General features: G+C 50.7%; 2 protein-coding genes across 4 annotated transcripts in view; both read right to left on the reverse strand.

The window, feature by feature from the left end:
* Positions 1-7592, reverse strand: LOC124097842 (butyrophilin subfamily 2 member A2). Of its 3 annotated transcripts, none has more exons than XM_046452408.2 (7): positions 7462-7592; positions 6342-6689; positions 3970-4251; positions 3388-3609; positions 3011-3031; positions 2893-2919; positions 1-1561 (listed from the first exon to the last, which is right to left on the reverse strand). In XM_046452408.2, the coding sequence occupies exons 1-7, from the start codon at positions 7541-7543 to the stop codon at positions 963-965; spliced, it is 1581 nt and encodes a 526-aa protein (XP_046308364.1). In that variant the 5' UTR covers positions 7544-7592; the 3' UTR covers positions 1-962. The 3 variants fall into 3 exon arrangements, with proteins under 3 accessions (XP_046308364.1, XP_046308367.1, XP_046308366.1); XM_046452411.2 differs by having other exon boundaries at positions 1011-1623; XM_046452410.2 differs by having other exon boundaries at positions 1011-1626.
* A 3787-nt stretch (positions 7593-11379) lies between these two features.
* The window catches only part of LOC124097841 (butyrophilin subfamily 3 member A1), a 14434-nt gene continuing 10863 nt past the window's right edge, over positions 11380-14950 (reverse strand). The window contains exons 8-10 of the mRNA XM_046452406.2: positions 13792-13818; positions 13390-13416; positions 11380-13060 (exon numbers count right to left, since the gene is read on the reverse strand). Coding sequence (XP_046308362.1) covers positions 12387-13060; positions 13390-13416; positions 13792-13818 — 728 coding nt within the window. The 3' untranslated portion in view covers positions 11380-12386. The remainder of the gene's footprint in view (positions 13061-13389; positions 13417-13791; positions 13819-14950) is intronic.

Here is a 14950-nt window from a genome sequence, read left to right on the forward strand (position 1 = left end):
TTATGACAATTTTGCCATCTTTTATTAAACCAGACATTAGATGTGCAATAACTTAAATAATTCCACAATTCTCAATAAAATCTATTTTTGCTTAGGAAGTAAGTTATTTTTCTTAAGAGAGCTATTTATGTTTACCCATGGTTGGTTTATTCTTGTTGTTTTAATAATAAATATACTTTTTAAATTTCTCAGTTTCAATCTCAAATGCCATAAATAATAAGAGATATTAAGCCAAAAGAATAAAAGCTTTTTGGGTTCCTCAATAAATTTTAAGTGTCTAAAGTCATCCTGAGACCAAGAAGCTTGAAACAGCTGCTGTCCCCACTTGCCCTGAGCCCTGTGGTGGATTGGGTCACCTGCTCAGCGGGACCTCATCCCCTCATCAAAGACTGAGTACAGCTCCTGGGTTGCTGCAGGGACTCCTGAGCCAGACTGACCAGAGGTACTACTGTCCTTCATTCCTCCTCATCCAGGTCCAGGCCTGCAGATATGTGGTGTGGACGTCCTTGTGTGGTCTGGAAATCCTGGAGTGGGGTGGGAATGCCATCAGCTCCAGGGGCCACGGTGTCAGGGCGGGTCTTAACCTCACCCCACCCAGCTCTCTTGTTCCTGGGCCACCCGGGTGGCCATCTGTGGTCCCTCCTTCCTCTTACATCCTGGTGCATCCTATTGCCCTTGCCCCAACTGCCCAGTGTCTGGAGTGTCGGGCTCAGCCTTGTCACCTTGATGCTGAAGCCACAGGTTTTTTGTCCTTTCAGCCTCTTACACTTTGCTCAGGAGCTTAGTTCCCAAGCCCGGGGCCCTGCCTGTACTCACCAGCAGCCCGGCCTGTGACAGCACTGGGGTGGGCCTAAGGAGGAGGAGGCAGGGCAGCTGAGTTCTCAGGGGACCAGAGGGAGGAGGACTGTTTTCCCAGGGTGCCTTAGGGTAGTGGACAAGGCCCTGAGACCAAGGAATTGGCCCTATGAGACACCCCTCCTAGGGGTCCCTGGGTTGTGCAGGATCAGGCCATCCTCAGGAACGGTGGCCCCCCGGGCCCCGGTGAACACCGGGCAGATGGAGAGGGGGCCGTCATCGGAACCCAGCCTGAAGAAGGGTCTCAGAGGTCCGGAGAAGGTGGAGCGCGGACAGGTGTAGATGTGGGACCTGTCTCTCATGTTGTAGAAGGACACGTCTCCGGCTTCGCAGTCCAGGAAGACGGCCACGCGCTGGAGGAACTCCCCCAGAGGGAGGGTCCTCTCGGGCGAGGACAGGGCCCGGTACTGGTTGCCGAACCTCTCCAGGGTCCAGAAGCCATTCTGGGGCAGCAGCAGGGCGTCCCCCTTCCTCTCCACGCCGTCGGCGCACACGCCCACGGCCCACACCATGGCGCGGCCCACCTCCACTTCCCAGTACTGGCGCCCCGAGGAGAAGCTCTCGCGGCCCAGGACGCACGGCCTGCAGTCGAACCTCTCGGGGTTGTCGGGCACGCTCTGCCGGGAGGCGTCCCGCCACACGCTTCTCCGGTCCTCTGACAGGAAGAGCTCGGGATGAGCCGTGTCGGGGTCCAGGACCACGTCAGCTGCGGGGAGACCTCGGGCTCAGTCCTGGGGGCTCCCTGGTCCTCAGAGGGGTCCCCGAGGGCTGCTGGGGGATGAAGCAGCTCACTGGCTGGGACCACTGAGGCCACAGCTCTGCCTCTTGGTGACAGCCGCGTTACCCTCTGTAGAGGGCAACTGGGCCTCTAAGAAACCCTGGAAGTTTAGCAAATGGGCCAAAATGGGAGGTTCCTCCGTCCTCAGCATTCTCAGACTTGCCTTCTTGTGGACCTCCGGGACTCTAGTTAGAAACCAGCCAGTTTGGCTGACACCAGCACAGAGGCTCTATCTCCCACTCCCCCAGCCCTGGGTCAGCTAGGGAATCACAGGGAGTGTGTGGGGGGTAGAGGGTCTCTTCCTTGGTCCCCTGCATCCCTTTGACGAGGTGACAACTGATTAACAGCTGACGTGGGCACCCTTCAAAGGGAAAATGAGGAGGACAATGTCTCCCAAAGACAACCTGCTGCCTGAGAAGTGTTTGGCTAACATATATACTTCCATCCATTTTGTTCTTAACAACATGGTTCTGAAGTCCACATTGACGTCCTTTCTGGGGGCAGGAAATACTTCAGACCCCCCTCTGCGTGAATTACTGCTGATTCTGTCTATCTTTTTTACTATGTTAAATGATTTCCTCCTTTCCCCACGTTGATATGTCTGAATGTGATGGTGTGCCAAATTGTGACAATTTTGGATATCTCCTAAAGTGTCAAGATCCACACAACATGGCATCTGGTGAAACCTGCATTTATACTGTGTGCTTAGGGCAAAGTGCTCATTCAGAGTAGGGTCTTGGAGTCCGCTTGCCCTGCTCGCCTTTCCTGGAAGGCTCAGAGTGTCAACACGGTCTTGGGAGCACACAGGCATTCTGGACACCCAGTTGTTCACCCTCTAGTCAGGCACAGGAAGCTTATTGCCTCTTCCCCACGCCAGGCTTCAACTGTGCAGAGCCTAACTATCTCTCAGGTCATAAAAACAGCACCGTTTAATTAATTCAAATTAATCCAGGATCCAAGAGCAACCAGTACTGAAGTGTAACTCTCAGGGAGGGCTGCTCTGTATGCATACTCTGGTAATCATGGATCAATTTTTTTCTTTAAAAGGAAGTATCGTGAGAAGCAGACTGTGGGGCTGATTAAACCCTGCAAGGATTCCCTGACAAAGCAGGGATCCAGTGTTGGTGGGTCTGTTGGCCAATGGCCCTCAGCCACCTGTGGCGCACCCCAGCCAGCCTTGGCCCTGTTTATCTCCTCTGGAGTCCTGCAGGCTAGTGGGGAGAGAGCCCTGGATGTGAAGGGATGTCAGAGGCACTCACCAGCATGTAAGAGCGTTCTCCTCCATCCTGCAAGCAACAGACAGAGGTCAATGTCCCCAGATAATAGCTAACCAAGCAAACTCAAACCACAGAACAATTCAGGAAAGGCTACACTTACGCAGTTCCTCCTGAAGTTGCTCTGAAAAAGAAACAGAAACAAAATAACTTCCTCATAGCAGCACTAAGAGAATTTGAATTTGTATTAAAGCCTGAAGGATCCGCCCCTTCTGTAACACCAACATCGCCTGCCCCCCAGGCCTGGGCCACTGTCAGAAACCAGAGATGATGTACAGTCTGGTGGTGGGGTAGCATTGGTATGGTTTTAGGCTTCCTTTTGTGCAGCCAGATGGAGGAGTGTAACCCTTGCCTGATGGAAGAGAGTGAGCTGCCAGGGCTGCCTTACTAGGACCTGGTCACCAGCCCTTGGGGCTGCTTCTGTGCTTCCTCTGCTGAATGCTGTCCCTTTGTGACATGAACCCTCCTCAACTCCTTTACCTTTTGCTTGGCGTTCTTCCTCTTTTTCCATACATTCTTTCCTCAGTTTCTTACGTGCGGCTTCTTTCTCTTCATGTTCAGTCTCTTTTTCCACTGACAGAATCTTTTTTTCCCTGTGGAGTTTCTTGATGAGACTGACACTCCCGAACAGGAGGAGGATCAGAAGGGGAAGGATGAAAGCCACGGCCACCATCCAGGCAGATACCCTGGGCATGAAGGATTCTGAAAAGGGAGCCAGGAAAGCCCCGTGAGTGACAGATGGGACACTGGGGAGCAGTGAAGAGTTGCCGTAGGGACCTGCTGTGTGGGTTTCTGAGGATGCCAGAGAGAGACACATGGCTTATTTTTTCTTAATGTTGAAAATTTGCTGCTGCACAGGGATCTTACTAGGGAAAAAAGGACCAGATTTCTGCTCCTGAATTCCCTGTGATCAGGGAAGAGGCCTTGGCTCAGCTGCAGCTTAGCTCTTCCCAGCCTAGGACCCTTCCACCCACACTCCTGTCCCCCGTCACCACTGGGCTTCACTCTCTGCTGAGGATCCTACCTTCACAAGTCGGAGTCTGCAGAGGGCAGAGGGCTTACCTGGAATGAAGATCACACTTTCCATCTCCCTGCCCAGCAGAGTGTTGTTGACGGAGCAGGTTGTGTTCCGCATGGAGCTGTCTCTGATGATCACAGCCAAGGTGACTGTGAACAGGCCGTCTTTGTCAACTGTGTAAGCCTTCTCCAGCGCAGGCAAGACCCCACCATAGGGGTCCTTCCACACCGCGTGGGGCTCTGGGTACCACCCTCCAGATGTGCACTCCAGTAGGATGCCCCCGTCTTCATGGCCCTTCATTTCAATGAGAGGCTTAGAGCCCAGGCCTGGGGGAGAGACCAGGGCTCAGCTAAAAGGTGGTGGTCTCCCAGCCCTGGTGTTTTCCATCAGCTCTAATGTTAGGAGCCAAGGCAGCGGGAAGAGAAGTGGGCAGCTGCACATACAAGGTCCGTGCATTCCTGCAGGGCTCTTTCTGAAGTCAGGGAGGAAGGAAAAGGAAGAAGGGAGGAAAGGAAAGCTGAAAGAAGGAAGGAATCCCGTGCTGGACATCACCAGGAGGCCACAGTGCCAAACAGACCAAGAAGACTTTTGGCGCCACCTACAGGCTCATGACAGCACAACACTGCTGTCTGCTGTAATCAATAGTGGTTTATTCCCACCCAACTTTCTCACTTCCAAGGGGGTCTACCCAGTGCAACCCACCTGGGCAGGCTTAGAGGGCTTCACTTTCTACTCTTTGGGATAGCTTCTCAGTAGCCCTGGCCTCCTGAAATTCTAGAGTAACACAACATGGAGAGACACTGCCATTTTGACCTCAAGACATTGTCCTTCTCTTCTCTTTAGGGTTTCACTTAACGCTTTCCTTTGCCTGGCCAAGCAGTGCCAGAAACCACCCACAGATGCTCACCTCCATAGGACCTGCTGTTTTCAGGAGAGTGGATAAAGTGATCCTGCAAAGTCAGCCCCTGGCCCAATTCAGAGATGCTGCCTTCCCACAGGCTGTCAGTCAGGTGCCTTTGAACATACCTCCCAACAGTTACCTGTTTGGAAGACCTGAATGCACCTGAGACACTTAAAATAACAATATCCCTTCCTCGGTGTATGCCACCAGAACATCCCGAGAAATCCAGACTCTTCCAACTATATTCTATCTTTAAATTAGAGTCTTTGATGGAAGAGAATTCTAGGTGAGAGGAAGGTGCAGACACATGGTCCTGGAGCCCTTTGTCCTGTTAATCATGTGTCAATCAATGATCATTCGAACTTCCATTGAATAATTCCCTTGTTAAATTCACCCAGAAAATTATATTAAGGCCAGGAAATTAAAGCACTCATGTAAGTACAGTGCTTCTTGCTCAACTTGATTTTTTGTCAAGGAAAAAAAAAAACCTGTAGATTTTAAAGACTTACACAGAAATAAGACTCAAAAATGACTCAGAAATTTGGAGATAATGATACAAAACATTCTATGGGGTTCGATAAGCACAAGACAGTAGTGTAGGGGACAGATCACCCAGCCAATCAACCCAACAAACAAAAAATCAAGGGAAAAACAAGCAAACAATCCTATGGCAAGGGTGACGCAGGGAGAGTCGAGTTTCCAGCACCCAGGTGGCCAGCAGTGGAACTGCCTTCAGGCAGGGCCAAAGGGTCAGCAGAATTTCCTTCCCCATTGTGTACTGTCAGGCAGAAACAAGGCTTCCCTTACAAGCAAAACAGATGGGGTCTTTTACCAGTTACCATTTGACTCAAAACTCCCTTCCTCAGGTCTAGTGAATGGAAATGCCAATATTGATTCCTCTATGTCTCAAAGGCCCTTCCAGTCATCAGATCTTTATTTTAAAACCTAATGTACTGATGCTGAGGAGTGATGTCATTCACTCCTAGAAATCCCAGTTCATCCCACTTTCATGCTGGAGGCTCTTGGAACTGCTCCTGGCAGATTTCTCCCTCAGTTTCTCTGTGGGACCCAGGCTTAGTATATAATTTGGCCTCTGTACTTAATCACACTGGAATGATATCATCTGCTTACATGTCAGTCACTCGCTTTGCAATCAATATTTGGGAAAAGGGAAAAAAGACATTAATATTTATCCACAAATGTGGCTTAAATGTGAGCTTGCTTATTCCAGTTGCCTGGTGCAATTACCCACAGGGCTTCTCTTTTAGCCATAGGCAGGAATCTGAACTGTCTTCCATTCTCCCCTGCCAGGGCCACAACTGAGCCTGTGTGTGCCCGCGGCTGAGCCGACCCAACCCCTCCATGTGGCCCGAGGGTAGAAGAAGAGGAAAACGCGGCAGAGTCTTTAAAGGGATCCAGGCAACGATCTGCTGCTCTGCAGAGGGCCTGAGATTCAGAGCGCAACTCCCCCAAAGTCACCCTAGGAAAGGCAGTGGAGCAAAGCAAGGGGCTCACCTGCCACCAAGAGGCGCATGATGGCCTCGTCGTAGGACCTGCCCTCCTGGAAGTAACAGCGGTAGATGCCGTTCTCCTGGGCCGTGACGTTGCGTATGACCAGCGCCGCACTGCCCTTGCTGAGGTCCCTGCTCAGGAAGGTGGTTCTTCCCCGATACTCCTCCATCTGCTCCTCTGTTCTCGCTCGCCTGCCCTTATACACGAACACCGCGGGGGAGAACTGAGACCGGAACCACCGCACCTCCATGTCCTCGGCGCTTTTCTCGGGCAACAAGTGGCAGTGTAATGTGGCGTTTTCTCCCACCAGGGCCAGGATGGGCTCAGCCGGGCCCACGACAGTAAACTGGGCTGTTCGACAAAGGGGAGAATCAGCAGGGGGCTCTTCTCATTTGGATGGATATTGCCATCCGATATCCAAGATGGGAAGGGAAGTGGATATTCCAGAAAGAGGCAAATTCTTTCCAAGGCCAGAGGGGATTCCTGTGCTGAGGATTCTGGGGACCAGCAGCTGTGGCTGGTGGGCAGCATACCTGGGAGCAGACCCAAATGAGGTTGCTAATGTTTTCTAAAAGGAAAACAAAAGGGCAGGGGGAGGGCAGCGAGGAGCTCACCCTGAGCATCCTCTAGACTCTGTGCTCACAAGGATTTGGTCTTCTATCCCAATTTGGTCTTCTATCTAGCACAGTGCCTGAGTGCAATATAAACTTGAACTGCCCAATAGGGTACCCACTGGCTAGTTCTAGTTAAAGCGGGGTTTAAGGATACAAAACGTGTACACAGGATTTTGAAGATTTAGAATTAAAAATATTAAATGTCTTGTTAGTAATATTTTGTATTCAGTAAGCATCTAAATATTAATATCTGATTGGGGTTAAATAAAATATATTATTATGTTTATTTCATCTGTTTTTAACGTTTAAAAAATGTTGCTTCTTGGAAATCTGCAGCTCTCCTTTGTGGGTCTCATTTCTATTGGACATCCTGGGCGTAAATGCAGTGACCATGTTCAGAATGAAAGGACGGATCAGCACTGCCGCAGTCCTTCCGGCTGTCCTTTCTGAAGGCTGAAGTGTTCTGTCCTCTTTGAAAAGCTGATAGGAGCAAGTGGGACACACCCTACCTGAGACCAGTGCCAACAGGTCGAGGAAGGAGAGGAGAAAGGAGGCGGGCGGGCAGAAGCGCAGGCAGGCAGCGGGCTCCATAGGTACCCAGGACAGACCGCGTCAGCCAGCACAGGCGGCGACCAGAAGCCTGGGGTGCAGAGGAGCAGAAGTCAACACAAGCGTCGTTGGGTCTCAGGAGCTCCCCGACTTCTGAGCCGACAGACCCCCTCATCCCAGGTATCTCCCGAGGGACGGGTTCGCTTAACATTCGCGGAAATAAACTGCCAGCCGCGGCCGGGCAGGCAGCTTTCTGCCCCCTGGGCGCACTTCTCTGCGCAGAGGCCAGCTCTCGGCGACACTCAGTTTCCTCCCCACGATCCGCCCGGCTCCACCCCCTAACGGGCCGGCCCCGCGCAGAGCCCGGGGCCAGCTTTCCACCCACAGGGACGGTCCCCACCTGCGCCCCGCCGGGCCCTTCCTGCCTTTAGCGTTGACCCGCGTTTCTCTTCTCCGACCCTCGGATGGGGATTTTAGGGCTGCTCCTCTTCTTTCCACCCACCCCGGGGCACAGCCACCGCGGGAGAACCAGCTGTTCCCAAAGGGCGCGGACACGTTTTCTTTGCCTCCCGTTGGCCGCGGGGTGCAGGGGGTTCACGACCCGGGATCTCCGACCCGGTCCGCTCCGCGCACACCGAGCCCCGGGATTTCCGACCGGTGGTTCAGGTCCAGGATTGGCCGGCGGCGGTGTCCCGCCCCTTTGTGTCACCAGCTGCTGGGCGGACTACACGGAAACAGTTCGAGGAGGGGAAATCTGCAAGAAAGGCTTTTTGAGAGCATTGGACCTTTTAATTTTCGTTTTTCTCGTAAGAAACAGAATACTGCTCTTCGGTTTCTTGCAAACTTGAGATTCCACGCGCGTTGTGGCTGCTGGCCACGGGAGAGGCCTCTGTAGAAGTGCGAGTGGAGGTTGAGACTGTGGACGGCAACGGGTGGGGGGGGGGGGGAGGAGCAGCCTCTCCCCACAGCTGGAGGGCCTCTTTCCGGGGCCAGGCTGGAGGCTGGCGCAGAGGAGTTGTGCGAAGTGGGCGTGGGCTAGGAGGGCGACAGCAGGGGCTGTGGTCCTATGAAGACCTTGCCCATTTAAAAACTATTGGCCAAAACCAAAAATATTGGGTAAGAGCTTCTGAGGATACAGCGAGGTGCAAAACCCCCTCCCCGGGGGGTGGGGTCCATCTGGGAGGACCACGGCAGTGAACAGTTATGCCTCGTCATGTGCCCGGGATTGGGTCAACCCGGTCCGACACCTACTTTTTCTCTCCTTTCCCATGTCTCCACAGACCCTCAAGCGCGTCCTTGCATAGATGCAGAATAACCCACCCAGCGAGTTTCCAACGTGCCTTTCAAGCCCTGAAATGCCTGTCCAGGAGGCCTCTGATCTCCTTTTGATTCAATTAAAAACGTTGCAATTCACACACTAACAATGGCTCCACACTTGCCTTGGCATAAATGGCTCCCACAGGCAGCCATCCCTTACCGTCAGTTTTCCCTCTTGTCCAGCCTTCATGTATACCTCTCCCAAGGGCACCTCCTAATGTTCCCAGCTTGAGCGGTTCTCAGCCTCCTCTGACACTGAGAGCTTTCTACATTCCTACATTCTGTCCTGTGGTGTTGCTATTTACACATCCTCTGTATCTTGCCTGAACTACCTGCTCCTCAGGACAGATATCCCCACGATGTGATTCCTCTCTCCTCACAGTGTCCAGCCCTAAGTGCTGCAGTGGTCATTGTGCAATGCATAAGGGAGAAAGCTAAGTGCAAGGTCATTTCCTTGACAGCATGACTCAATTACTAGACCCACCTGACCCCAGAGACCAAGATGGAGATGGCAGCACAATCAGGCCACTGGAGTTCCAAGAGTCCTTTGTCAGCTAACAGGAATCATAGGAGTTACCTAGAAGTAGTTAGCAGAACTGTTTCCTTCTCTGCTTTGCAGAGGAGATCTTTGATGAGAACAAGTTCCAGAAGGCCCTGAGAACTGCTTTTTATATTATACTGATCATCTCTTTCAAATTCAGCAGACTCATGAATTGCCTGATGCTTCTGATTTGTACTTAGAAATGGACTCTGAGTTCAACAACTAATGAGTGAAAACAGTATTGAATGGTCCCATTCAGGACTGGGTTGCTCTTGGCAAGTAACAGAGGAGGGGGCTGTGGGGGTATAAAAGCCTGCCAGTCACAGCTTTCATTTGAAGATGAAATGAGGCCTGGGGCTTGAGGCAGCTTGTGCCAGAAGCATCTGATGGAATCAGGCATCAACCCCTGCGGTAGGTAACCGGAGCCAAAGGAGACAATTCTGTCTTCAGCTGGAAGGTGGCCCCTTGACCATGAAGTCTCTGAGCAGGAAACCAAATCCCACTGGGGTTGCTGCCCTGGATGCCGACACCCGGATCCAGTCATTCTTGGGAGGGATAACCACAGTAGGGTGCCCTGCTACAGCTCTCCATGCCAGTACACCATATGTACACCACAGGGACCTGGTGTACATGCCAGTCCTGGAAGAACCATGACTCAGAGTGACCAAGGATCTGCTTTTGAACTTCAATAAACTCATCTTTGAAAGCAGTTTGGGTAAATCTCTTCTTTCAAGTCGCCTCCTTCCAGGGAGTCTCCCCAGTTGAGTCCTAGACATCTGGACACATCTGGACATGCAGAAAAAAACATTCCTACTTTACCCTATTCAGACCCCAGATTTCTGACTCAGAATCAATGAGCAGGATAAAATGGTTGTGCAAAGTGCTCGTTTTTAGGGCTACAACAATATATCTACTTTGTCTCAAGAGAATAAATGTCACAGAACACACAGTAGGAATGATAGCAAAGTTGGAAAAGTTGCACAAACTTTTTTTTTCCTTGAAGCCTTCTCTCTGCCTCAGTTTTCTCTCCCTGTAGTCTGCTTTCCTTCTCTTTCTGTATCACCACAGACAATGTCTTCCCACAGTTCCTCATGCCTGCTGCAGGTGAAGCAGTTTACATGTTCACATGGAGGTCCTCTAGTCTTGCCTACCCCAGATAAGCACCCCAGATTCAGGCCATATGCTAGAGCAGGAGGGCCATGTGATATGAACAAGTATTGGAAAACAGGAGGGCACTACTGCTAGATGGATTGGGCAGAGGCATCCCTCACTATGGGGCTGGGGAAGGGCAGACCAGCCTTAGAAGGCATTTGCTACACTCTCAGGTATGAACTGGTGCTGTTGAGGCCATCTCATCCTCTTGGCCCATCTCAGTTCACCACAACCTGAAGCAGACATTTTTCTGCAAGGATAGCAACTGCTGACCTCAGGTGCCTGCCTGTCCTCTGCCCAAAGCTTTCTCCAGTGCTGGTGTTGTTTTCTCTTTTTGCAGATACATAGCTCAACCTAAAAGTGCAGCAAAATTAACAGCCCCAGGGGCAAACTTCAACCTATTCAAGCAAAGGAGGACAGGAAGTATGGATAAATATTCCAGGATCCCAATCCCTTAGAAAGATTCTGAGGTCTACCCCACAATTTCACATGGTTTCTTAGAAAGTCCCAGGGAAACTGAGCTCAGTTGAGCATATAGTAACTGACTTTTTAAGGAATCCTTCAAATTGTTTCTCACTTAATTGGCTTTCTCCTTTCTGTTAAACTTTATTTCTGCATTCGTGACTTCTGATCCATTCCCAAATAAAAATACACTACATGACATCCACCCCCAGTAATGTCCTCTGACTGCAGAACTGTGAGGTGATGAAGTTGTGTTAGGTCTCCCAGCTTGTGGTAATGAACTTTGGCAGCAAGAGAAAACCAAGACAACAAGGTTGTGTGCATGTGATGCAATGAAGCAACTGAGGAGCCGGAGAGTAGGTGGGGTGTGTGGACCAGATGGTGAGACCTGCCAGAATCAGACAGATGAGAATACTGATGAATTTATTGAACAACTAGAACCCTAGGACCACAAGCCAGGCAGAGGGGACAGTAGTGAGCAGTAGCAGTGACGCTCAGAGCAGCTCCTCTTTGGCGCTCACCGGTTAGAAGAATGTTGGTCCCCCAGGAAGCCAGGATGCATGCCCCTTTCCTGGAGATGGACTCTACAGTTCAGAGAAAAACCCTTGAAACTCTTCTGGCTTCTCCTACCCTAATTTTTGTTTCGTGGACAATCTCTTAGCTGTGGTTCCCAGAGACCTCTAGCGTAGAGAGTTTAGTTCTCCATAACAGTTAACTCTCCATAACAGTTATTGTTCAAATTCCAGCTCTTTGGCTCCGTGATCATGCATAGCATTTCAGCGTGTGCCATCTATGCCTCATTATTAAGGGTGTGTCTCTCAGCCTTGTGTGATCCAGCTTGTACTATGAATTTATTCTCAGGGCCAAATCACCTAGCAGAGCCACCCAAAAAGTGCTGGGGAGAAACAAATCAGTGTGTGGCCTCCACACCATGGTCAATGACCCTGATCTGGGATTTCCATGGAGAAGGACCTCAGGGTTGCACCTGGGCCCTTCCCATGGGGATAATCTGGCTGGAAGGGAGGAACAGGTGGGTGGTAGGGGACAGAAGCTGAGCACCTCTTATTGCACAGCATACTGTTTGAATTATCTGTGACTTAACTTTGCCTTGCCTCAACTTCAAATTGAGAATATTTCACAGGGTTGTTTGAAAATTAAGTGAATGAGATCCACCTAAGGCAGCTATCTCAGAGCAGGGGACCCGTCTCAGGTTCTCCATAACAGTTATTGTTCAAGTTCCAGCTCTTTGTTCAAGAGCCATGGTATCTTTGGAAAATCTATTCTCTTTTCTACATAAAATTTGCCTGATCGATACAAGAGGGTCAGTAAAGTGGCAGTGAACTAGAGGAATTGTCTCACAGAACAGCTGAACACAGGTCAGTAAAGTGCTTGGTGCAGCTCGTGCAGGTAGCTTTACAGCTGCAGTGGATTGCTATGGGGGAGAAGAGGGGCCCTGACCTCAGCCTGGGGCTCCTCCCTCCCGTTTGCTAAGGATGAGGTCACTGGGGTCTCTGGGGAAAGGTCAGGTGCTAGGTCAGAAACAAGGGGCCTTTCCGTTCCTTTCAGCACTGGGCAAATGGTCAGGGCAGTAGGCTCCAAAGTCAAAATTCTAAAAACAGGCCACAGAGGCCCAGAGAAGGTGGACTGAGGGAAGGTGTAGATGTGAGATCCATCCACTGCATTATAGAATGACACCTCCCCCATCTCATAGTCCAGGAAAACCCCCACCCTGCTGGGGGGCTCACAGAGGGTCAGCTTGGTCCTGGGTTCAGTGAGAGCCCGATAGTTGTCCTCATCAGACAACCCCATGGTCCAGAACCCATTCTCAGGTGTCATTTTAACCCAACATTTCTTCTCAACCTTTTCCCCACACACCCCGACATGCCACTCTTTCCTGTCCCCCACTTCCACCTCCCAGTAGTGTCTCCCCGACGTGAAGTTCTCACAGCCAAGCACACAGTAATGCCAATCAAATCTCTCAGGGTTGTTTGGCAGGTCCTGTCGCTCCTTTGCCCGCTGCAAACTCCTCTTGTCTTCAGAAACAAGGAGGATGGGGTTTGCTGTGTCAGGATCCAGGACCACGTCCGCTGCAGAGAGTTGCAGGGTGTGTCTGTGGGGTCAGCCATTTTTCCTGGTCCTCAGAGCCTCAGCGTTCAAGATCTGGGCCTTGAGGAGGTCTGAGTCTACAATCCACCATCCCTTGTCTGCCCTAATGTCACTCTAGCTGACATCATGAGGAAAAGCCCCAGGGGTCTTGGGTCCAGCAAAATGAAGGTCAGATGGGAACTGAAGTTGCCCACCCAACACTCTCCTACTTAAGTGGAATTTACTTCCTCAAATATCAAGAGTTAGAAAAGAAAAAGGGAATATAGTCCCTTATGTTGTTGTCCTAGGAAAAATACAGTAACTTACTTACCAGCTTGGAAGAGAGCTGCCTTCCAATCTGGGGGGAAAAATGGAGATACAGAGAAGGAAGAAGATCAATATTCCTATTAACTGTCCTCATCAAATCTTTCCTCTCTCCCTTTCTTCAGAGTCTCTCCAATGTCCACCTTCTCTCATCTACAGCTCTGATGGCTCAGAGGTAGCACTTTTTCCATTCCCTGGGCTGCATTTCCAAGCTCTGCCAAGGGCTGGCATGCATGCCAGCAGGTGAGGGTTCTCATAGGCTCTGAAAGCAAAGGTAGTACTCCCACCAAAGATGAGCCTTTGGGTTAGATCCAGTTATAACTACAAGGAACATCAGTGGTAACAGCAGAATAAAGGCTTACATGCTCAGGGCACCCACCCCAGAATGTACAGTTTTAGGATCACTCACCAGCGTAGGTTGAAGACTTTGCCCCACCTGCAAAGGAAGAAAAGTGGAGATGTCTCCTGAGCTCTGCTGTGGCTGAACTTTGGAATCTTGCACACTATCCACACACATCTAGACATGGTGACACCTCCACTTGGGTTCAGGAGTACATACATACAAAATGGGTGGACTGGACCACATCAGGAAAGGTTCTCACTGTGCCTGTGTCACGAAACGGAACCCCCACACTATGGGCAGCCCTTAAACTCTCTGTGCCCAAAGAGTTCTGAGCATGGCAGGACATTTTACCCATGGCCCATGAGTGGAGAAGGGGAGCAGTACTGTAAGGGCATTACTGGGACTGCGTGGTGAGGGTTCAGGCTGTCACCAGAGTGCTCCAGGAGAGAGGAGACTTCCAGGAATCAGGGTGCCACTGCTTTCCTCTAATTTGGGAATGGTTGGGTCTGTCATGGCAGAGGTGAGTGAGTTTTTATCATGGTTTATAATGAGTTTAAGGTCATCTGGAGTGTCCATGTGGGTTCAGACCAGGTCTAGCAGGTGTGGAGCACACCCCTGGACCTCTGGAAGCATGTGATGACAGGACTGTTGGCCTGGGCATGTGATTCCCAGCATCTAGGCTCTAAGGTTTGCAAGCAAGAAGCACTCAACTGCACGGCGGGCTGTCAGTAATCTGGGGGTTCCATCTGGTGACACAGGCACTGTGTGGACCTTTCCTGACATGTCCAGTCTGTCCACTTTGTACACATGTACTTTAGTGGAGGCATCACCATGTCTAGATATGTGTGGATATGTGTGCCCAATTCACTTACCTTGATCTGTATTGTTTTCTGCCTTCTTCTGAAAAGAATTTTTAAAACTTAATACAGTTTCAAGGACTCTTCTGTTTTGTTTTTTGTTTGCAGTGCTGGTGCCTGAACCCCGGGCCTGGCATTTGCTCTACCCCTGAGCTGGAATCCCACCAGCCCTCAGGGACTAATTGTTTTTTAAATTTATTTTTTAGGTGGATACAATATCTTTATTTCTTTATTTTTATGTGGTGCTGAGGATGGAACCCAGTGCCTCACCTGTGCTAGGCCAGCACTCTACCACTGAGCCCCAACCTCCGCCGCAGGGACTAATTTTTGAAAACAGTTAGAATAAACCTGTAAGAACTGGGCCACTG

This window comes from Marmota monax, unplaced genomic scaffold (genome assembly GCF_021218885.2).
Source record: "Marmota monax isolate L192 unplaced genomic scaffold, Marmota_monax_Labrador192_F-V1.1 WCK01_AAM20220418_F8-fsc00141, whole genome shotgun sequence".
Taxonomy (NCBI): Eukaryota; Metazoa; Chordata; class Mammalia; order Rodentia; family Sciuridae; genus Marmota; species Marmota monax.